Consider the following 23452-nt stretch of genomic DNA (forward strand, 5'->3'; position numbering starts at 1 on the left):
TTCCCCAACCATCGGGTCCTCATTTTACCCACCTCGGAAGGATGGAAGGCTGAGTCAACCTTGAGCCTGGTGGGATTTGAACTACCAAATTGCAGACAGCCAGCAATCAGCAGAAGTACTGCACTCTAACCACCACACCACCGAGGCTTAGGATGATGTGAGCAGCCATGATTTTCTAAACTCTTTTCACAAAGAAAATATTTCATTATTTATTTTCTCCATTGGGCAAGCTAGAAAGAATCAAGATTTGATTATGTCTTCTCTGGTTGATAGTCCGCTGGCCTGATCTTTCCTCAGCTAAGAAAAAAGAATAGTGTAGGTGAAGTGAATCCTGCAATCCATCTACAATGGGGAAAGAAGCAGGTCAGGAAAAGTGGATCTATTCTGTTGCCTCACCATTTGCATCTGAAAGGTAGTGCAAAGGCACAGGTCAAAAAATAGATGGCGACTTTGCTCTCCATCATATTGGACAGGTCAGTCTAATAGGGTGGAATAGCCCAGGGAAGGCAGATTTTCCAACCCTGTTTTAAAGCAGCAGCTCCCAGCCCTTTCTTTGTATAGGCAACTAAACTAAAATAAAAAAGACTACTGTGTAAAGCCAAAGGTTGCATCCAACAATACCTGCAGGGCCACGACGCACATGATAACTCCATTGCCTTGGAACTATTTTTTTAAAAAAATAAGAATAAAAAAATGACAAAGATGTCACAAGGTCTCCAAATCCATTTTTTGAGAAATGGTGGTAGGTATTAAAGTCTTGGGATATCAGTCTAATGCTCAAACTGAGGCAACCGTTGCTATCTCAATGTAAAATATAGGCATCCCCTCCAGAATATCATCTTAACTCATATATAATATGAATGAAGTCAACATATGTACCATTACCATGAATTTAAGCCAATGTTCTCCTATAGGAGGACTAGATTGTTAAAAAAAAAATACACAACAATCTTGTGCATTTCACATTTTCCTCCTTTATCTGTTCTGTCAAGGTGGTCAATCATGGATCTGTCTGTCTGCTCTCTGTCTGAGAATGAATATCGGTGTCTGTGGTCACCTGTAAGAAGCCATCACTTTAAAGCACCAGGCCATGATAAGAACATACCTTTATATCAATTAGTAAGTATCAATGCCAGTCTTTAAAGTAATGTATATTAATTACCAAATTAATTGATCTCCATAAGCAGCTTTCTTTCTCAGAGACTCACAAACTAACCTCGGGCAGAAACAAGCAACTGCACAGAAGATTCAATTCATCAAACAAGTGCTGAACTGCAGCCTAATCTTTAAAGACATACAGCTTTGTTAAGTAATTATGAACCTTAACAACTTGTACCTGGTGCAACTGCCTTGAATTTTTTCAGTAGTCGTATGTGAGTTTCAAGTTTGATGGTATCTTTCACAAATTCAGAGCAAGCACAGTTCTCAAGAAGTGTGAAATAGTAGAGTAAGCGCTGGTGATCCTTTCCTTCAATGATAGGATATACGTATTTGGTCATATGCTCATGAAAGGCTTTTGGAACAGTTTTCAGAGTCTCAAACAGGCCGAGACTTTTTGCCCGGTCTTCTATTGCAGCTGTGGACAAACTGCACAGAAAACAAAGGAAAAATGTAATAAATGAAATCACCCATTTCATCAATTTACCAGTTTAATTTTTGCTAAATACTGGACGATGTTATCAATATTAAGTATGATGATCTTTTCAAAAAGAGAGGGGTTTTTTTTGCATTAAATCCTAAACTATCATCTTCAAACCAATTGCCTAGCTCATAAGCACAACTATCTACAGTTCTAAAAACTCAGCAAGGACATAATAATAATAAAAAAAATCCAGTATGTAAACATGATACTCTAATAATGTAATAATTATAAGCTTTTATTTGTAATTTAGAACAGTGCTTCATAGCAAAAAAAATAAATAAAAAGAAACAATGAAAATGGTGCAGGACAACATTTATTAAAAGTTAATTTTGATTTTAAACAATAGAAAAAAGAAAAAATCCTAAGTATAATTTCTTGCTTTGGTGTGGATTTTGTCCAAATGAATCAAAATTGTGAGCTTTTCTAATAATGCTGCAGTTTAATGTTTAGAATAGAATAGAAATAGAATATCAGAGTTGGAAGGGACATTGGAGGTCTTCTTCTAGTCCAACCCCCTGCTCAAACAGGATACACTATACCATTTCAGATAGGTAGCTGTCATATATCATCTTAAAAGCCTCCAGCGATGGAGTACCCACAACTTCTGAAGGCAAGGTTGATTGTTCTCACTGTCAGAAATTTATCTTTAGTTCTAGGTTGGATTAATTTCCATCTGTTTCTTGCCTTGCCTTCAGATGCTTTGGAAAATAAGTTGAACCCCCTCTTCTTTGTGGCAGTTCCTCAAATATTGGAACACTACTATCATGTCACCCTTAGTCCTTCTAGATTAGCCATACCCAATTCCTGCAACCGTTTTTTCATATATTTTAGTCTCCAGTCCCCTAATCATCTTTATTGCAAGTCTTCTCTGCACATTTTCCAAAGTCTCAACATCTTTTTTATAATGTGATGACTAAAACTGGATACAAAATTCCAGGTGTGGTCTTACTAAGGTTTTATAATGGGGTATTAGTACTTAACATGATTTTGATTCAGTATAATGATACACTGAATATTCAGTATAAACAGTATGGTACTGGTTACCTTTTGCTTCTACCCCTACATCATTTAGGTTTCTACTTGTATTTCTAAGAGGTACCATCTGTTTCCACTCACTATGCTTCCTTGTCTCATAGCCCTCTGTTCAAAGGCGAATCAGTTAAGTATTTATCTTAGGTCCATGTTATTAGATGGCTTTCTTATTGATATAAAATTTATTCAACGTTCAGCAGACTTCTTTTTATCTAAACTGGGTGGTTGCTTAGCAACATGTATATGTTGCTGTAGCTAAATTTCTCCTAGAATTATATGCAACAGCAGTAGAACCTATGTATTAACTAATGATTTTCTAAAGATACTGAAAATTAAGCACTCAGCCAACCTGTCTGTAGCTTTCTACTTTGTGTCATTGCAAAGGTAACTTACATATCAGTGGAATGATGAATGAGGCAAGGATGGACGAACACAGACTGGATTCATACCTAGTAACCTAGTCTGCCAACAATTATTACAAATATTTTATCCTGCCATTTTTTCCCATATGCAGCTGAAAATGGCTCATTCTCATCTCATACAATTTTTACAAGCTATATGCCTAAATAGATAAATTGTTAACCAAGGCACATTGCAATGAGGAATGATATGAAAACTATGTCATAATCTATTTCTCTTTCCCCTAAATTTCCAGGTGTAATTTTTTTACCCTGGAACAAATAGTTTCAAGAGAAGGAAGAAAGGTTCTGAATGATGTGCCAGAAAGAAATATCAGAAAACTCAAGAAGAGGTTAAGCAAATTTCTCTTCTCTACATGTTTTAGACTACAGGTGTCACCAGGCTTTGTCATTAGGGTGGTAATTTCTGATAGGGAAACTGCACTCTAACAACTTAGAACTAAGGAGAAATTTCCTGACAGTTAGAACAATTAGTAAGTGGAACAACTTGCCTGCAGAAGTTGCGAATGCTCCAACACTGGAAATTTTTAAGAAAATGTTGGATAACCATCTGACTGAGATGGTGTAGGGTTTCCTGCCTGGGCAGGGGGTTGGACTAGAAGGCTTCCAAGGTCCCTTCCAACTCTGTTATTATTATTATTATTATTAACATACGGAAGGCACCAGGTTACGTATCTAACCTTAAATTGATTTTTAATTTTTATCATTTCATTTTTATAAAATCACTTAAAAGGCACATTCATAACATCCTAATATTAATAATAAAGCTAGTATACAATTCAAGCAGATAAGCAAGCACCTACCACATAACACTCCATGATCCCTTGTAACTTGGTTTCAAAGTTCTGATGATGCTCCCCTCAATTTACATAGTTTATATAACTCCCCCGTCCCAGATTACATTTTGGCCACAGCCCACAGTTATGGCTATTTGCAGCACCTCATAGCCATTTAACCTCAATTTATGAAGATTTTTACCGGAAACCAGTGTTTACTTCCATTTCTGGCAAAAAACAGCCATTGAGTAAAATGGGTTCCCTTAATGACCAGAGCAAAAAAAGTTGTAAAATTGGGCCTGGTCACATGGTAACCCATGTATCAATTGGCACAAGTTACAACCTTAAATCTAGGCTGAGTTATGGTTGTAAATTCAGGACTACCTGTATTAAACAATAAGAAATATATAACAATAAAAATATATACAACGCATTATGTATTAACAAATGGTTGTCTTGACTATTCATCTGATAGTCCCCATTTCTTGCAGATGTACTTGTATATTTTGAATTGCTGCCTTGCATCATTGCCCACTCGTGCTATGGTTGCAGATGATGGGTAGATGGCTTGATATTCTCTCATAGAGTTCTATAATACAAAGCAGTATTCTTGCTTTTTTAAGTGATGGCAAGTCATCCATGTCCCGAGGCAGTAAACATCCCCAAACAATGACACATCCATATAAGTATGAGGCTGTTATAGTAGAAAGTGGTGTTTGGTTCCAATAACCCCAAAATAGATCTAATAACATCAATGCAGCTTGAAAATTTCCAAGTTTTTGTCCAGAGAGTTCTGGGTGTTCAGCTACATGGTTTTGTTTTTTGGCAAACTTAATGTCAGCATCAATCTTCTGCTTAGTTTTCTATGTTCTGTCTTGTAACTCTCCTATCAATCTCACTTTTACTACACTTTTCTGAAGATGGACTCAGGGAAGAGAGGCCTATAGATCACTGGATGTTATTTTGGAGTTTTGTGATTTTCTGGGTAATTTTATACTCTGCTCTTCAGTTATTTTGTCAAGTTTCTGACTGTGGAATGATAAAGCCCCAGAGCTTTAAAAATGGGTTTGGAAACTTCTCCTGACTGATAAACACATTTTTAAAATAAAAATTGGAGGTCTTCAGACATTTATGTTATGTGGTTATGCTGAGTCTCTTAAACTGTAATAAGAACTTACTGCGATGAGACCAAAGAAAGTTCATGGAATTTATATAGGACAAATTAGCCTTAAATGCTTAATAAAATATTCATACAAGTGGCCCTAGCATACTGAAATTGCATGTTGGGTTATTTTGTTTATGAAAAAAATGGAGAAAGTCTTATTCATATATTATTTATTCAGACTTCCTTTGATAGGAGCCACATGAAACTCAAACATGCAAACATTCAGAAAAACCAAAAGGAGTTGAGTATTTCTGCACAAAACTATAGATACTGTCTCAGCTAATCAAGTTGAGAATGTTCACTTGAGCTCCACCTTCTGGATACTTGCCTTTAAAATAAACAAAACGACTGAGCTTCTGTACTTACCCACTGTCGCTGAAAAGAAATTCCAAGTGTGTCATATGAACTTCCCAGAGTGGGACATTATAACGCTGAGCCAAGGAGAGAGCTATACTGTACACATTTTCTTCAAGTGTTCTGGTTAATGAGAAATCATAATGCACATGTGAAAAAAAGGTTTAATAGCTATTAAGTAAAAAATCAATTGGAAAAAATGCTTAACTACAAAACAGAACAGGATCTATAGGATCTATTCCTCTAAGCCAGGGTATTTCAATGGAACTCTAAGTTCCATGACAGTCTAAAGCAGTGGTTCTCAACCTTTATAGTGCTGTGACCCCTTTAATACAATTCCCCACAATGTGGCGACCCCAACCGTAAAATTATTTTTTTTTAGGCAGCTATCTCAGCGCGCCTCAGCAGTCGCAGAAGGGGAAAAAAGCGGCAAACTGTTTTTTTGAACTTATCGCGCCTGAAGCCGTATTGTCTAGCGATCTGAACTGCTTGTGATTGCCTTGAGGACGGAGGATTAAAGCGGAGACTCCTCCCCTATTAAGTTTATCGCGCCTGAAGCCAGATTAGGCTAGCGATTGGGAGTGATTGCAGCTGGCTTGAGAGGAAGACATCAGAGCAAAGATTTCTCTCTTTTTTAATTCATCGCGCCTGAAGCCAAATTTGTGATTCTTTGACTCGCAAGTATACTTCCCATATTTCCGATGGTCTTAGGTGACCCCTGGCAAATCGTCATTCAACCCCCAACGGGGTTGCGACCCACAGGTTGAGAACCGCTGGTCTAAAGCCTCCCCTCCACAAAGTTAACTTGAACACAGCCTATTTAACACTGCTAGAGCTTTGCCTCTTGTTCAGAGGTTTCAGGATTTTTTTCCCCATCAAGTAACAGGTTCTATGGCCTGGTAAGTTTGGAACATCCTGCTGCAATAAAATTATTCAGAAACTAAACTTTCATCCCTTTTTATTTTTCTCTAAAAATATTATAAAAAACATATAACTTGAGTGAAAGAGACTAGACTCTAAAGTCTGGTTTTCAAAAAAAAAAAAGAAGAAGAAGAAGAAGAAGGATGAAAGTATTATTCACATTTCAATAATTTCTTTATTAATGTGGAATCAGCAGAGGCTACAGTTTGGGTCCCAGGAACATTATTTATGTATTTGAAGTCAAGCAAAAAGGCTTTCATTAGATATGAAACTTCTCAAGCTGCAGTGTGCATTACTAGTAGGGATTAACTAACCCCCACTCTCCTGGATAGAAACCAATATTTTCTATTCACATCCTTATAAATCTCGTTCTTGATGTTGACAGTAAAAAAGCTGAAGAATATAAAAAATATAAAGTTTGACCAAGCCTCTGAAAAGCCAACCTAACCACATAAAGTTGAATATCATACAGAAGCATATATAACTTGTAGCAAAGCATTTGGGGAATTACTATTAGGTCCAAGAGCTGCATATTTTGCTGAAGAATATAAAAAATATAAAGTTTGACCAAGACCCTGAAAAGCCAATCTAGCTGCGTAAATTTATTTAGGAAAGTTGAATATCATACAGGGGCATATATAACTCGTAGCAAAGCATTTGGGGAATTACTATTAGGTCCAAGAGCTGCATATTTTGCTGAAGAATATAAAAAATATAAAGTTTTACCAAGACCCTGAAAAGCCAATCTAGCTGTGTAAATTTATTTAGGAAAGTTGAATATCATACAGGGGCATATATAACTTGTAGCAAAGCACTGGGGGAATTACTATTGAGTCCAAGAGCTGTATATTTTGCCAATGAAAGTTGAAACCAAGGAAGACCTTTTATGAATGGGGAATTTACTTTCTCACAAGTATCTATAAGTAGGGATAAGAAGTAGCAATCCACATTCCTTTGAAGGCAATGTGAAGGTTTCTTGATATGCTCCTGATACAGTACTTTGAGACAAATAAGATAAATAATTTTGTAAGGTTCATACTCAAGGAGCTTTTATTATCAAGTCTCAGAAACACCACGCAAAGATTCAATCAAAGCAGCGGCATTTCTCTCCCTCTCCATATATACAGGTAGTCCTCCATATATACAGGTAGTCCCAATGGCAATTGGGCCCAAAATTTCCATCACTAAGCAATGCAGATATGAAATGCAATATCACATATCTGTATTGTTTAACAACAGCAATCCCAGTAGTCCAGGTTGCTGTCATAACCTCAGGATGGTGTGGGTCATTAAGCAGGAAGAGGCAAAAGCCCCAGAAAAGGAGCATGGGAAGTACACAAGTGCCATGGTTCGGTGAGAAGATACTACAGGCAGGTGCTTCTGGCCATAGGCAGGTTGGCAGGGGCACAGGTGGGAACCTCTGAGTTGGAGCAGGCATATTTGATCATGGACAAGCCAACAGGGGCTGGCAGCGGGCACCTCTGAACACAAGCAGGTTGGCAAGGACCAAGGGAAGCTGCTATGGAGCATGGATAGATTGGCAAGCATGAAGGTGCTATGGAGTATGACATTCCTGTAATCTCTTATTCCATAATGGGGTTCTTAGGAAAAAAAAATAGTGGGAATGACTTATGGGAACAACTTCTAATCTTCCCTGCTGGCTTCCCCATTGACTTTGCTTATAGGAACCCGATAGGAAAAGTCACAATGGTGATCATGTGACCACAGCTTGACTATGACATCATAATCACAAGCTGGGCACCTAATACCTGGATCACAATTACATGATTGCAGGAATGCTGCAGCAGCCACAACTTCACAGTTGGGTCATAAGTCCCCTTCAGTCAGTGCTGTTATAATTCTGATCAATCGCTGAACGAGAAATCGTATTTCAATAACTACCTCCATTATGTGTCAAGTATATATACATATATTCCAGATCCACACAATAAGACATCTTAGAAAATATGGTCGAATATCCTCTTTTGCAAAAAATTCCCCCAGAGAAGGATTTCACGGTTGCCAGGCAATCTTCCTATGGTTTGGCAGTTAAAGCAATGATGGAACCAGCTACTACATGTGTTTTTGTGTTTTAATCTACTTTAACCTGTGAAAGTGATACTATGAAAAGCAAAATATACGGTATGTGAAAATAAGGAACACCATGATGTCACTGATGGTTATCCTGTATATAGTGATCTGCATGGCACATGCTTAGAGATGATACATTAAGCATTCACAGGATTGCAGAGTTACTGTTCACATTCAGCGCTTAATATTACAGCAAGCTGAAGTACAATGAACCTTTTTCTAATGTAAGTAACCTCCTCCTGATCCTCATAAATTAAGTAACAGTATTCAACCATAAATAAAAGAAATAAATAGGAAAAAATTACCAATACATTGCACCTTTTCTGGTGCCTATATTTTTAGACTGGAGTCCTCTCCTTTGTAAAATGTGATGCGCATTGCATTAACAATCACGTGTTTTTTATTATACCTTTTAAAATACCACTAGATAATCCAACACTTTTATTTAATGAAAATGAACAAATCTGCAATGATAGCATAAGTAATATCACTATTATTATTGCAAAAAAGCATTCTCTAGGTGCTGGCTATTAGGGGATGCCATCAGGCAGGCCCTAGAAAGAGAGCCTTTTTTGTCATGGAACTCACCCTTTAGAATGCAGTATCTCTGGAGATCAAATTGACCCTGATCCTACTGGCTTTTTGTAAGATCTTAAAGACTTGGTTTTGCTAGTGGCTTTGGGGAACCAGGAATGTGCCATGATGGTGCAATGGTTAGAATGCAGTATTGCAGGTTAATTCCGCTCAGTGCCAGGGGTTTGATCCGCACTGGCTCAAGCCTTCCATCCTTCCAAAGTCAATAAATTGAGGACCCAGATTGTTGGGGGCAATAGGCTGACTCTGAAAACTGCTTAGAGGGGTCTTTAAAGCACTGTGAAGTGGTATATAAGCCTAAGTGCTATAGCTATGCAATGAAGCTTGTACAATTGCTTTTGTACAATTGTGGTTGTTCTTAGCAGTTCTTGGTATACCTTGGCTAATGACTGGGTTGTTAAATGGCTTTTTATACTGTTTTATGTGTTACTTTTTTTTCTTCATATTACTTAAATTGCTCTGAGCCACCCAGAGTCATGGATTTGGGATGGGTATCTATATAAATTGAAATAATAAAAAAGTAATAATAATAAAAGGAAGCGTGGCCAGCATCACGACGAGACGACATGAACCCTGGGAGCTCCTGGAAGAGCGTTGAAATTCCAGTCGATTTGGGGGTCCTGTAATGGACCATAGCTGTCCTGGAGGGACAGCGAAGAAAGAAGGCACTGGCCGGCGCGAACAGGGCACCCAGCCTTTGACCCAATGACAAGGAAAGGCAGCCATTAGGAGCTGCCAAAGTCGGGATGGCCACACAAGAAGATTGAGCAGGAGGGAAGATCAGAGCAGAGTATTGTTACCGGGGGAGTGATTGGCCAACTTGCAGGTAAGAAGAATTTTTTTTAAAGAAAAAAAAAAGCTCAAGAGATTTTCCGGCTTGAATTTAGTAGCTAATTGGCACACGAAATTTAAAGTGAGAGGAAACAAACAGCAAAGAGGATTTTTAAGACAAAAGCCTGAAAAGAACTAACGTTCCATCTGGACTTAAAATTGGTTTTGGAAGAAAAAATAAATATTAAAAGGAGAAGAAAATTGAGAGAAAGCATCTTTTGCTAACAAAAGGATTAAAGAGAAGACGACAAAGGAATTGGTTTTGTGAATTAACAAGTGACACTTTGTTGCTGGGAGTTTTGGATTGGAGAGAAACATCACTGGAGAGGGGAAAAAACAACATTGCATTGTTTAGACTATTAAGAGAAAAAGGAACACCGAAGGAGTACTTGTTTAAACAGCTGTGGAATACCTTCAAAAGACTGGAAAGATCTTAATTGGAATTAGGGCGACCCGGAAAAATAAAAGAAAAAAAAAACATCTGAACTGGCTTGCATTTGGAAATAGGAAAAAAAAAGGAGGGGAGAGACAATATTTTGGACTTGAATGTGGACTATACATAAGTTAAAATAAATAACTAAAGGGAATAAACAAGCAGAGCTGGCTTAAAAATAAAAAAAGAAACGAAGAAATTATGGGAAACAAGAGCAACAAAAATATAATGTTGAAAAAGAAATGAGTGAGGATAAAAATACAGATGATGATATTGGGATTGACAGTGGAAAAATAGAAATGAAGAGGGGGAAGGATACCTTGAAAAAGAAAGGGAAAAAAGAAAAGAAGAAAAGATTGAAGGGAAAAACTAAAAGCGTGAAAAAAAAAATAGATACACTGGGATTAGCAGTGACAGAATAAAGAGAAGAGGAGGAAGTGGAGAAAAATTGGAGAAAATTAAAAGAGTAAAAGTTAGAGAAAGGAGGTGGAAAAGAAGATATAAGAAAGAGAGAAAAAAGAAGATAAAAGAATGGGAGAAAAATATTAAAGAGATGGGACTTTGAAGAGACAGAAGAAAAATGGTTAAAAGTAGGGAAAAATGAATAGTAGAAAAGAAATTAAAAGAGCGTTAGAAATTCTTAGCAATGATGGAAATTAGAAGAAATATATAGATTATTGTAAAAGAGTAGTAAAAAAGGATGAAATGAAGTGAATGAAGGGATTAAAAAAGAAAGAATATATTGTTTAATGTAAAATGGAGAAGTAAATGAAATGTGGAAGATATAATGGGATATATGTTTTTTTTTCTTTTTGTGTCTGAGAAAGCATGGAATGAGAGAGAATTATAGTTGATGGTAAGGAAATAAAATTTAAATATATAAAAGAATGGAAAAATTAATTGAAGTTAAGATATAAAATTGTAAAGAAGGTTAAAAAGAAGTATATTGTTTTTTAAAAAATAATAATAATAAATAGTCCAGCAGGTGGAATGTGAAATATAGTATGGTTTATAAGTGAAAATGATTGTTATTAAGATGTAAAAGGATATGAAATTGAAATGTTAGTAAATGATGTATAATATTGGAAGAGAATAATAATTATTGAAATTGTGAACAAAAACTCTAAGAAAATAATGGGTGGACGGTTGTATTAATTGATTGTAAAATACAAATGGAATAAGATGAAGACAATGTTAATAACTAAAATATATGAGGGGAGGTTTGAGAAATATACTCAATAAATGAGAAAATCGGGGTTGCCTGGACACCAGAAATATTGAAATGAAAATAAATACAGCAATGGAGAGAGATAAGAAGAAGGAGAGAGATGGAAAGGGAGAAGGAGGGAGAGAGAAATAATAATAATAATAACAGAGTTGGAAGGGACCTTGGAGGCTTTCTAGTCCAACCCCCTGCCCAGGCAGGAAACCCTTCACCATTTCAGACAAATAGTTATCCAATATTTTCTTAAATTTTTTCAGTGTTGGAGCATTGAGAAGAAAGGGAAGAGGAGAGGAGGAAAGATAGGGGAAATAAGAGTAGGAGAGAATGTTAGATAGGGTGGAAGTAGGGAGGAGGGGGAGAAAGGAAGGGGAAGTAGAGAAGGAACAGGAGAGGAGAGAAGAAAGTAGGTAGGATGAAAGAAGGGAGGAAGAGGAATGATGAGAAGAAAGGATTGCTGTGAAGAGGAAAAGATGAAATGGAAGAAAGGCAACCCCAAATATATTTGAATATATTAGGATAAAAATTGAAACAGTTAAAAAAAAAGGAATTAAAGAGAATGCATACTAATAAAAATGGAGAAATTAGAACTCGTGGGCGAAAGATGTGACTTAGTGAAATGAGCAAGGAAATATTAGGATATGAATAAAAATTACGAAAAAAATATATTTTGGCAAAAACTGTAACTAAGTAAAATATATTTGAATATATTGAATTGTATAAGACATGGTATGGCCAATACTCTGTTCATAAACCATGTATGTGTGTAGGGGGGGGGAACTAAAAAATCAATAAAAACTTGTTTAAAAAAAGTAATAATAATACAAACATCTCTTGACTAAGTGCAGTTGAAAATATATTCTGCTCTGCACTTTACATATGACAGGTTAAAAGTACACATCACTTACTCTGCCAAACCTAATATGGTTTCCCTCTTGTATTGACCATCTGCTGTAAACCTTTGGACATCCACTCCTTTGCCAAGCCCTTGAAGAATTTGAGCCTGGGTGAAATCCAAGAGTCGTTCATTATAGTACTGAAGATGTTTAATCAGAGTTTCTATTTCTTCTGGCCAGTCTGCATAGCTGGAGTTGGTAACATGCTTTGTGACCATCTGAATTAAATCTTTGGGGTCAGCCTGTAGAATTAATTCACAACACAATGAGATTTACATTTGTCCAATTAATCATGTTTGAATGTTGTGATGATATTTTTTAATTGTCTTCAAAATATGGGGGCACATTGGGGGCAGAGGGTGGGAGAAAACATCTTACCTTCATACCTTTTAATCATTTCCAAAGAAAAGCAAGACAGCAAGCAAGCAAACAAACAAACAAACAAAACTCTTCTCTTTAAAACAAACTGCTAACAGCAACAATCAAAAACCACCTTAGTTTCTCAAATTTTGCAGATTCCTCCACTAGCAAACTTTTGCAATATATTCATTTCTTAAATTACAATTGAACACAAAAATTGACAGGGAATAAATGTATTCTTTTTTAAGTGGGGAAACACTCAAACTCTTAAAAATTATTCCAGGACCAAATTCTTAAACCTATTTAACATTTCTTTCAATTTTGCCAGGAAATAAAAGTGATCAGTGAGTTCTTTTTCTTTTTAAAGACTTTATTTTGTTTTAAATTAGACAGCTTTATCTCTTTATAAGGAACTACTACATGAACAAATTTTGTTCAATTTTTCAAAAGCAAGTATAATTTATTTTTCCTTGTTAATTTCCTTGTTAATTCCTTGTCAATTTACAAGTCTCTTATTTTCAAACAAAGATTTAGATTTTACTTCTGGATGGATCTGAAATGAGCTTAAAAGTTTTCCAAATTGTAGTTCAAATTAAATATCATGAGTGCAAATACCTAATAAAAACTCGTGCATTTTACAATATTACTTTATATAACTATGACTTTACCACTTTCACTACATCCCATTCTATTTTTATAAAATATTACTGGTTGCTCTTCACAGACACCTGATAAAGGTTTCTTTTAAGTTATCAATAACTAAAACACCATTTACTTGTTTGATACCATATAACTGCATTCCAGAAAGTGTGTTCTACTTATATTGAAATTTTAAAAGCTTATCAATCTACAAAATATGATCATTTCACCTATATTGCTGTCTTGCCAGTTTTTGAAGTTGAAGATTTAACTATACATGCTGGCAACAAATACATGTTTTAATGCACAGGTCTCTTTCTCCTCAATTGATATAAAGAAGGGTGAGTTGCTGTATCCTTCCCTTTAATTATAGTAATTTTTCTCAAAATCTCTCTTAAGAACCACCACTTCAAAAGTTAAATCAATGTTTTGGACTTGACAGACTATTTTTAAAACAGTCCTATATATCAGCATTATTGTAGCAATTGGCAGGACTGTGCCTATATTAAAAAAAAATGTATACCTCTCCCTCTTTTTTCAAATCCAGCTCTTTACATGAACTAAATTGGATTTCTTTATTTTTCCTCTTTTTAAATAACAGACCAAGATAGGAAATACAAATGTAAGAATTCTGAAAAATAAGCAAGTTAATTATTTGGAATATATAGTATATTCACATACTAGCTTTACCTCTTTTTGAATAAGCTAAAATGACTGCTTTTAGAATTAAAATTAGCAATTCTGGAAGTTTTAATATCAACACCTCGTAGAAAATATTTTTGGAATGTGTCACTCTCATACTTAGAGATGACTGATACTCTTAGGTATACTCATTTGTCTGAAAAAGTAAACTCCACAGCTGACTATGGTATATATTGCGTTGGCTTACATCTGCAAAATAAAGAACTTATCTGACTATATAGTACTTGTCAGCTTGTGGTACAAACAACTTCCAGAATATGGGTTTAAGCATATGGAAAATTCAGATTCGTAATCATGTCCAGCCTGAAGTCTATTTTGGAAAAACTACACTGGGGATTTTGTTCTTCTACAGGATTCAAGATAAAAGGTCAATATTCAAGTCGGCTAAGATAAGTAGGTTGCTCCTGATTTTGATTTAACTTGCACATTGGATTTATAGCTTAGTTTTAGTGTGTATTTGTTGAAATAAATAAATAAATATAAACTAACCCTGTAAAGGGGGTGGCATTCATCCTTGAAACATGGTGCCAAATGAGCGTAGATTTGTAGACTATAATAATAACTTGCCAGCTGGAGTGAGAGAGCAGAAGGAGACTGTTTTTCAAAGCACTTGTTGGCATCCACCACCTAGAGATTTAAAGAAAAGAATTAATGTAGCCAACACAAAATTATACTGATAAGCATATCATGTCTTTAATTACTACTCTAGAATAATAATAATCAAAAGAGTATGGCGTAAATAATATAAAATTTTACAACATAAAATAAATAAAATTATGACATAAAAGGGCGGTGGAGGTTCCAATGGTTATCAGCATATTGGCTACTATACAAAAAAAATCTTGGATGGCACTTATAAAAATCTGTACATTGATAAAATTTCCATTGGTCAATTACAAAGGCCATTCTGCCTGGATCTGCACATGTGTTATGCAGAACTTCAGATGAATTGATGTTCTCCTGCCCCCAACTCCCAAACATCTTTTCTTCTGCTTGACTGGAGGCCTACAGCCTCATTTAAATTTAGAAAAGAAAATCCAGTACTTCTAAATTCTTCTTATAATTATTATTTTTATTAAATTTATTAAAATATAAAATACAAGTGAAAATAAAGATAGTGGGGAAGGGAAAAGGGAGAGAAAGAAGTGTGAGATAAAGGAAAGAAAAGGGGGGAAAAAGCATTAACTTCTAATTCTTTTTGGGGCAGCACAATAAAAATAACAACATTACAGCTTCAACTTTTTGCTTTTGCATACTTAATATATACGAGCCATTTCTATAACAACGAACGTATCTAATCAGCAAATCGCAAAGTCAAACTTTTATTTATTTTTTCTGCCTCAAGCACAAAATCCAAAAGCAGTAGTATTTTAAAGTTCTGACAGCTGGAGGCAGCTGCAAATCCTAACTCTATTTTGGCTATCCTATAACTTTGGGGGAGGCGGGGGGGGGGGGAAACAGTCTGAAATAAGACAATAAAAAACAATGATTTTGGAATGATTTGTAAGGACCCAGATTGTTGTGGGCAATAAGTTGACTTTGTATATAATATACAAAAGGATGAAGACTATTGCTTGACATAGTGTAAGCCGCCCTAAGTCTTCAGAGAAGGGCGGGATATAAATGCAAATAATAAAAATAATAATAAGTGCCAACTCTGAGTACCAGAAGTGGTAGGGGAAGCTCAGATTAGCCTGGCTAGATGGGATTGGTCTGAGATGTGAATGTGACAATAAAATAAATAAATAATGACCAGGCAAGTTATGCAGTGTTACACTTTATTTCTGTCTGATATTCAGAAATTACAACTAATTAAGGAGGAGGAAGGCTTGCGGCTCTGCAATGTGCACTGAATTGGTTTAGAAGGTTTATTTCATGAATTTATATAGTCTTTGCCTATAATGTTAGTCTACTCAAAAGATCAACATTTTAGAGGTGAAAAACAATTGCGTATGCCTGATAACTTGTTCATGTGAATTTTAAAAAAAGTATCTTTTTAATGTCGGGCCTTTTAAAGTAGCATGGTTTAGGATTTGGTTATCGCTGATGTGATGGCTTGATTTTTGTGGTTTAGTGTCAATTGAATCAAAACCGCAGCACTGAAAGGCTGCTGCACAAGACTGAAGCGGAAGTATGATTTCTTCCCCCAGCAACCGCACATCAGATTATGTGTTGAAATTTCTTCAGAGCCTAATATAACAGAAGCTTGCTTTTTATTGAGCCGAAGCATACTGTATGTTCATCCTATAAAGGAAATTAAATTCATATAATAGTACAAGGAGCAAGTAAGAGATTAGAGCAGCAAAGAAGCATGTCTCATCCATGGACATACCTGGGGTAAAGCAAGCAGGTAAGCAAGAGATAATGTCATGTCATTTGGCAAAGCTTCGCTGGCCAACTGTAACAGGACTGCAATAGAGAAAGAGACATAAAAAGTTCAAATGGTGACATCTCCAACTTTTGAACGTATTAAGTTCTTTTTTTTTTTTTCATTTGGCTCCAGATATAAGGGTCATGTATACATTCAATTAATGTTAATCAGTTTAATTAATGTATAATTAGCCTGAGAGAATGCTTTGGTTTATTTTCCAGTCAGGGTGATAGGGCAGATGTTAAACTGAAGAGTTGAAACATTTTTCAGGCTGATTTACATTACTAAATCTGCTGGCTTTAAAACTAAAGCAATGATATGAAAGTTATGAACATTTAGAAAAACAAGCAGTATGATCCCTGAAATAAGTTGCTTCTCTCAGTCAGCACATCTGTATTTATCACTCCTTATGTAACACAAGACTCAACCATTAATCAAGCATTTATCATGGGAAAGAATGCAGCAAACATATTACCATTTTACAAACCATTACTGCAATGAAAGCGTTATGGAAATAGCTGAAATCTATAATTCAGTACTCCAGCTGGTAAGTATTCCCAGTGCGAGGAAAGATACAAGTAGCACTGATAATGATTTCTGAGCAATACTGAACTCAGTTGTCTTTCTCCAAGCCAGACTGCTGGGCCATCAAAATAAGTACAGCCTACCCAAACTGGAAATGACATGCTAGGATTTCTGTCTGGGACTGGATATGGGATATTTTACAAGAAAGCACATATTCTCCCAAAGCAACATGGACTTTCTCAAGTGCAGAGCCAATATATTTAAATACCCTAATGACCTGTGTATATATGTATGTATGTATGATTGACTGACTGACTGACTTAATTAAAATTATATAGCTGCCCATCTCAACAATATTGTGGTGTTCAAAAACAATGTATATAATATATAATAATAATAATTATAATTTGTCCTACAGACACCCTGATGTTCAGACCGGATTTGACATTTTTGTTTACCTATTGAGTCCTTACCAAGGACCACATGATGGCCAGATGTGGTTCTCGATGGTGTTACAGATACTGTCACAGGATGTAAGCTGTTCCAAGTACAGTTGTCTTTTGCAATTGACTGATAGTGATTTTGTCAATGCCGATAGTGTTCAAATGGTGCTACAATTATCTTCGGATTGTATCCAATTTGGACTTGATCTGTAATAATCATTATTTCTTTTTCTTTTTTTTTCAATTGTTGTGTATTTGTGATGGGTAAGCAGTTTTTCTTCCAGCAGTTCTGCAACTCCTGGCTGTTCTGTCCCCTCCCGGCCTCAGCCACGCGAGCTGGTTAAACGGCTGCTATCAGTCCTGGCAAGGAATCTACATCTGCCTGCCAAAGTCTCCGTTTTATCTTGGGGTTGCCAGGCAACCAGGAAGTCAGCAGTCCAGGTCGAATGTTCAGCTCACTTCTCCGAGTCAAAGAGTTCAGCTCAATTTTTGCTCATCATGGAGCAGAAGAGCAGCCAGGACTGCTTTTATACTCTGTGGGGTGTGGCCCCATGACTCAGCACTTCCTAGGCCTGCCCCACCCCTGTTTCTGTTGTTCCCGCCTCTCCTGCCTACAAAACCTAGGGTCCAGCCAGGCCTGATTGCCATCAGCCGGGTCTAGAGGCGTGGCCTGGGGGGGGAAGAGTCAGGGGACGGAGGCCTCGTTATCTCCTCCACCTGGCCTGCCTCTGGCTCCTGGAGCTGAGCCAGGGAAGCCGGTGCTCCAGAGGTAAGTCCTGATGGCCCTTCCCCCTCACTTTCCGAGTCACTTTCTGGCAGGGGGCCCAGCTCGGGGGGGCGCAGACACAACACTGGCCCTGATTACTCAGCCAATAGTGCTGAGTTCTGTAGCCTATTTTTTCACCAGATGTCCAGAAATTCCAACGCCTAGAGCAGTTCTTGTTGACCCAGGTGACGACTGAGTCAGTTTGGGTTTCAGTAATTTAGGTCTCACCATATGTTTTGCAGAAGAGACACTCTTTGTTGGAGTCCTCTGATGAGATCTATGCAGTATAATAAAACCTCTGACATAGCTCTGATCTTCCTCACAGCACACAAGCCCCACAACCATGCCAAGGTAATGCCTCACTGGGGGTTAATTATAATAATTATAATATTATTAGTGGAATTATGCAGAACTTTTTAAGTGTGCTAAGTAAAAAAAGAAAAACAAAAGATGTAAATCTTTTTTTTATCCTGTTATTAGAATTCTGATCCAATGGACGCTGAACTAAGTTAGGAAGCTGTGAATATTCCAAAACTGTTGTTAAGAAAGCAGTAGAGGACTATACATGAACTGTCATTTTGTTTATTGTTATTATGTGGCAGATCCAAGGTCAAGGATTCAATCCTTAGGATTTACAAGAGAGGCTGGAAAAAGATCCCTTCATGAAATACTAATTCAGATTAAATGAACAGCCTAATCCAGTACAATACAACTTCTGATAAGATTTTGTCCAATCACAATTGCATAATTTTCTTCAAAGATAAAGATTAAGAAATATATATTACAGAAAAACTATGAATCAGAGAATGGCTTGCAGAGACTATAAATGAGAGAAGTTCGGGATCAATGTAATTTTAAAGCCTTCAAATTCTCATTTAGATCCTCTCCCCCACTTCACTCTATGCAAATACAAACATAATATTGTACATCAGTTATGCTATTCAGTATCAAGAAGAAGAAAGTAAAATCTGAACACAAAATCTAGACTCAAGCTGATCAGGTGTTCAGAGAAATCACAGAATCAACAAATAAAAACATAAAGATTATGATGAGGATTGAGGAAAACTGTTATGGAACTTCAGCTAGAAAAAAAAACTGATTCTTTTTTTCCCTTTTTAAAATGTTTTGTTTAGTTTTATATTTAGCAAATGTTCAGAATTGTCGAAAATACAGGGAAAGAATCTTACAAATAACGTCAAAAGACAGTTTTGAAAACCAAAGGAAACGTTTGGTGGATTTATGTTATATATTTTTAAAGTCTCCACATTTATTTTGCTTGCTGACCTAACAATATGGCATTATAGCTAGGATACATGTGAAAAACCTGCAAGGTCTATGCACTGTCTAAGCATGTAAAGCATCCTATATCATAAAACAAAATGTGTGGAGATTACATACATACATACATACATACACCATTAATATACTGCATGGTGGTACAGTGGTTAGAATGCTGTACTGCAGGCTAATTCTGCTGACTGTCGACTGCTGTTCGGAAGTTTGATCCTGACCGGCTCAAGGTTGACTCAGCCTTCCCTTCTTCTGAGGTCAATAAAATGAGGATTTAGATTGTTGGGGGAATATGCTGACTCTGTAAACCACTTAGACAGGGCTGTAACGAACTATGAAGCAGTATATAAATCTAAGAGCTAGCACTAAAATCTCCTAAAAGTCCTCCAAAAAAGAATCTGATTTCTACTAAAAGGAATTAATAAGATTCTGAACTAGATCTTTTTTTCTCTGAAGTATCATACACACGCGGAGTCATAGGGCATCATCCTGTACATTCATGTTCAGCAGTTTCCCTGGAAACTTTGACAGTGATAGATTTTCTTAGGCCAACAATGTCAAATAACATTTATCTACATTAAAGCAAGTCAGTTATAAATGAGCAACCTTGTATGAATGTCCATGTGGGAAGAAACATGTAAACAAAATTAATTAGTGTGATTTTTCATCATGCCATTCCCTTTTGGAGTAATCGATGTTATACAAAGCACGGAAAAAGAATAAGAAGTAAATAAATAAGTTAAAAAGGAAAGGAAATATAACTATAATTTAGTCCACCATTATCCTCTGTATCTGTCCGTCCAAATACCCATGTTTCCATTATATAAATGTCTACACTGCCTATATGACTAAACCAACTCAACTGCTTTTGTCTCAGTTACCCTTTTTTATATTCACTCCACATCCATTCAACATGCATTCATTCCTGACCTTGTCTTCTCCCGTTTTTCTTCTTCGGGAGCGTGTTCAATTTATGTTTATGTTTCTCCTGACAGCCAACTCTCACTTCCATATAACTAAGAGAGCAAAAGCATATTCTTATAGACAGCCACTGAAGCGTCTTTTGACAAGCATACATCCTTTGCAACAAACAATATACTGCCCATTAAGGTCAAACAGCTTCCCAGGCACAGTGAGCAAGCTAATCCTCTGGAGTTTTTGTATACACTAAAATGGCAACCCTCCAAATGTCAGACATAGTGGAATTTTATATATGAATTAAACAAACTCCACAACTAATCCATAAAGCAAACCACGCTGATATTTCAACAATTCTCTTGTTACACCATCTCCATCTGCAGTCTTACAACTTTTTCAAAATTTTCACAACTTTCATTACGTTGTTGTCATTATAGATCAGTATACCGTATAAATTTCTAGTATATTCTTTCCAGCATTCCCCCATTTCAGCTTCATCCCATTTCATTTGATCAGTTTTATTTGTAATTCTTTAGACTGCTTATCCACTTCCAAAACCATTTTTAGTTTTATCAAACTCATCCTGCATTTTCTTAGTCTTTCTAATTTTTCCTTGTTCCCTTTGACTATATTCTTTGAAAACTTTCCTCCTCTAAATGTATTACATAGGATCTTCATCCTATGTCCATTTTCTATTTTTCATATAGGATTTCTTTCTCTCTTATTGTTTTTTCCTCTTTCCTTTCTTTCCTTTTGAAGACTATCCAATAATGGCTGTCCCTCATTCAAAACTTCTCATCACCCTTCTATCTCAATCTACTATAAACAATCAAATCAATCATGTTTTTACCTTTATTCCTTTGCCATATATTCACCTAAATTGACCAAATGTTTAACCATATTACAAACTATGATTGTATGTATTTTCCATGAGTATTGTCCATGGCTTGGGACATGGGTAAAATGACACCATTGACATTGATAAAATCATGTTCAGTCAATTGCAAAAGACAGCTTTATAGCTTACATCCTGCAATGATACTTTTAACACCATCAAACAACATCTCCCCATCTCAGGAGGTCTTGGGGAAGGAATTGATGGTGGATAAAAATGCCAAATCCAGACTAAGTCAGCCACATTTGGCTGACTGTGCAACGAACCATGATGATACAGCACATACAGGATACCGATATGTTATGACATCCCAGGTGCTTGGGAAGAAGTCAATGTGTATGAAGGCCAATACCAGCTAAAGAACTGTCAGCTGTGATTTCACATTGTTGTGTATATATGTTAATATATAAAAAATAATTAATATATTAATAGAACACACTGTATGTCCAGATAAACATGTATATATTTTACCTTCTGTAGCAGGAAACAGATCATGTCCTTCACTTTTAGTTTCTGCAAGCTTTCCTGTTCTCAACAATACTTCTGCAAAGCTTTCCAAAGGAGCATGTTCATACATGGTATAAGTTATTTCATTCTGTAGAACAGGAGTTTGAAGCATAGCAGAGTATTTAAATATTTCAACTACTCCTAAAATAATTATTATAGCTAGAAATGCACTTAATATTCAATACGTTAATTCTTCCCAATGCTAACTGGATAAGATCTCATCTATTATCTAGCTCCAGAACATAGTGTAAGTCAGGTTATTAGAAATGTTTAAAAAGTACTAGTAGGCTTTAAACTTACATCTGAAAGATATGGATTGTCAATCAGAGTTTCGTAAAATGGATGACACCCTTGTTTTTCAATTGTTGCATTTGCTCCAGAGGTGTTTTTTAATACATCTCCAAATTCTTGACCCTTTCAGAAACAGAAGGAGAGCCATTATTAAAACCACATCAGATGTGAAGATATCATAACTTATCGGGACTTATACTTTAATTCTCCATTTCACTCCAGCAATAAAGTTAAGGGAAAATCTGAACAGCCACACACCAAGATGAAAATGCATACTCCAGGACTTTTGAGGTACATATAATATTTCTGTGTATTTTCTGTTGAATCCTATGAAAGCCCATAACATAATCCCCTATGGAACACAAAGTAATGATGCACTTAACAAACCAAAGCGTAACAACCGGAAAACTAACATATGGTTTCTTCTTACATGCAACGGTCGAAGATAAGCTATTGACTTCTTCCACCACTGTCTATCACTGACAGCATGCAACACAGCCTTCGTGGTCAGAGTTGTGTTAGAAAGGACCTTCATGGTTTTAGCTGTGGTCCACTGCAGGAGATCAGCAGACTGACTAGAGGAAAAGCTGTTATCAGCCTGTGAATTTATGCAATAAACAACACGTAAGCATTAAATGTTATCTGCCAAAGAAAACATTTTTTAAATCAAGACATGCCAAAAAAAAAAAAGCATAAAGCATCTTCCAAAGGTTAGCCAATTTCAACCGTTGCATTTCCTGCAAGTGTCATGTGAATATGGGGTAACAAAAGCCCATTTCATTCTCGGTTATATATGCATATTTTAATACAGTACTGCAATTTCCAACATGAGTAAAACAGTTTTGTGATTACTCTTTATTTAACTATAACATTTCAAAATGTGTTTTACAATAATCAGCTATTGATTAGAAGCCTGTTAATGAATCTTGACAGCTGATAAAACAATATTTTTGCTTTATTCCAAATGTTTGGAAGGAAGAGTTTGAATATCTAATTATACATTACAAAATTAGAAGCATTTCAGTCTCATTAAGATTATCGTGGTTGACATTACAAACTTCAAATAGACACAACAGTAAACAAATAAACAAAGCTTTGCTGAAAGTTGTAAAAGAAAAAACTATAAATAATATATTTAGTTGTTTGGCAGAGTGCTTTTCTAAAATAAGCATGATATTTCCACATAGTAGAACAGCTTGTCTAGTAAGTTTAGCTTAGCTTAGAATCAATTATTGATTCTTAGAATGAAGGCTGATCATAATAGTGCCTATTAATATCCATAAAGCATTTTTTCTTGATGTACATTTTTGTTAAAATGTGTTCTTTTCTATAACATTCTAATGACATGAAAAACTATATCACATCTAAG

General features: G+C 35.9%; 1 protein-coding gene across 1 annotated transcript in view; it reads right to left on the reverse strand.

Moving 5' to 3' along the window:
- NBAS (NBAS subunit of NRZ tethering complex) overlaps positions 1–23452 on the reverse strand; it is a 167790-nt gene that overhangs the window by 40097 nt on the left and 104241 nt on the right. Inside the window, exons 36-43 of the mRNA XM_058178795.1 lie at positions 22514–22681; positions 22093–22206; positions 21757–21880; positions 16410–16486; positions 14567–14704; positions 12389–12618; positions 5401–5511; positions 1337–1587 (exon numbers count right to left, since the gene is read on the reverse strand). Coding sequence (XP_058034778.1) covers positions 1337–1587; positions 5401–5511; positions 12389–12618; positions 14567–14704; positions 16410–16486; positions 21757–21880; positions 22093–22206; positions 22514–22681 — 1213 coding nt within the window. The remainder of the gene's footprint in view (positions 1–1336; positions 1588–5400; positions 5512–12388; positions 12619–14566; positions 14705–16409; positions 16487–21756; positions 21881–22092; positions 22207–22513; positions 22682–23452) is intronic.

Source organism: Ahaetulla prasina, chromosome 1, assembly GCF_028640845.1.
Source record: "Ahaetulla prasina isolate Xishuangbanna chromosome 1, ASM2864084v1, whole genome shotgun sequence".
Lineage (NCBI taxonomy): Eukaryota > Metazoa > Chordata > Lepidosauria > Squamata > Colubridae > Ahaetulla > Ahaetulla prasina.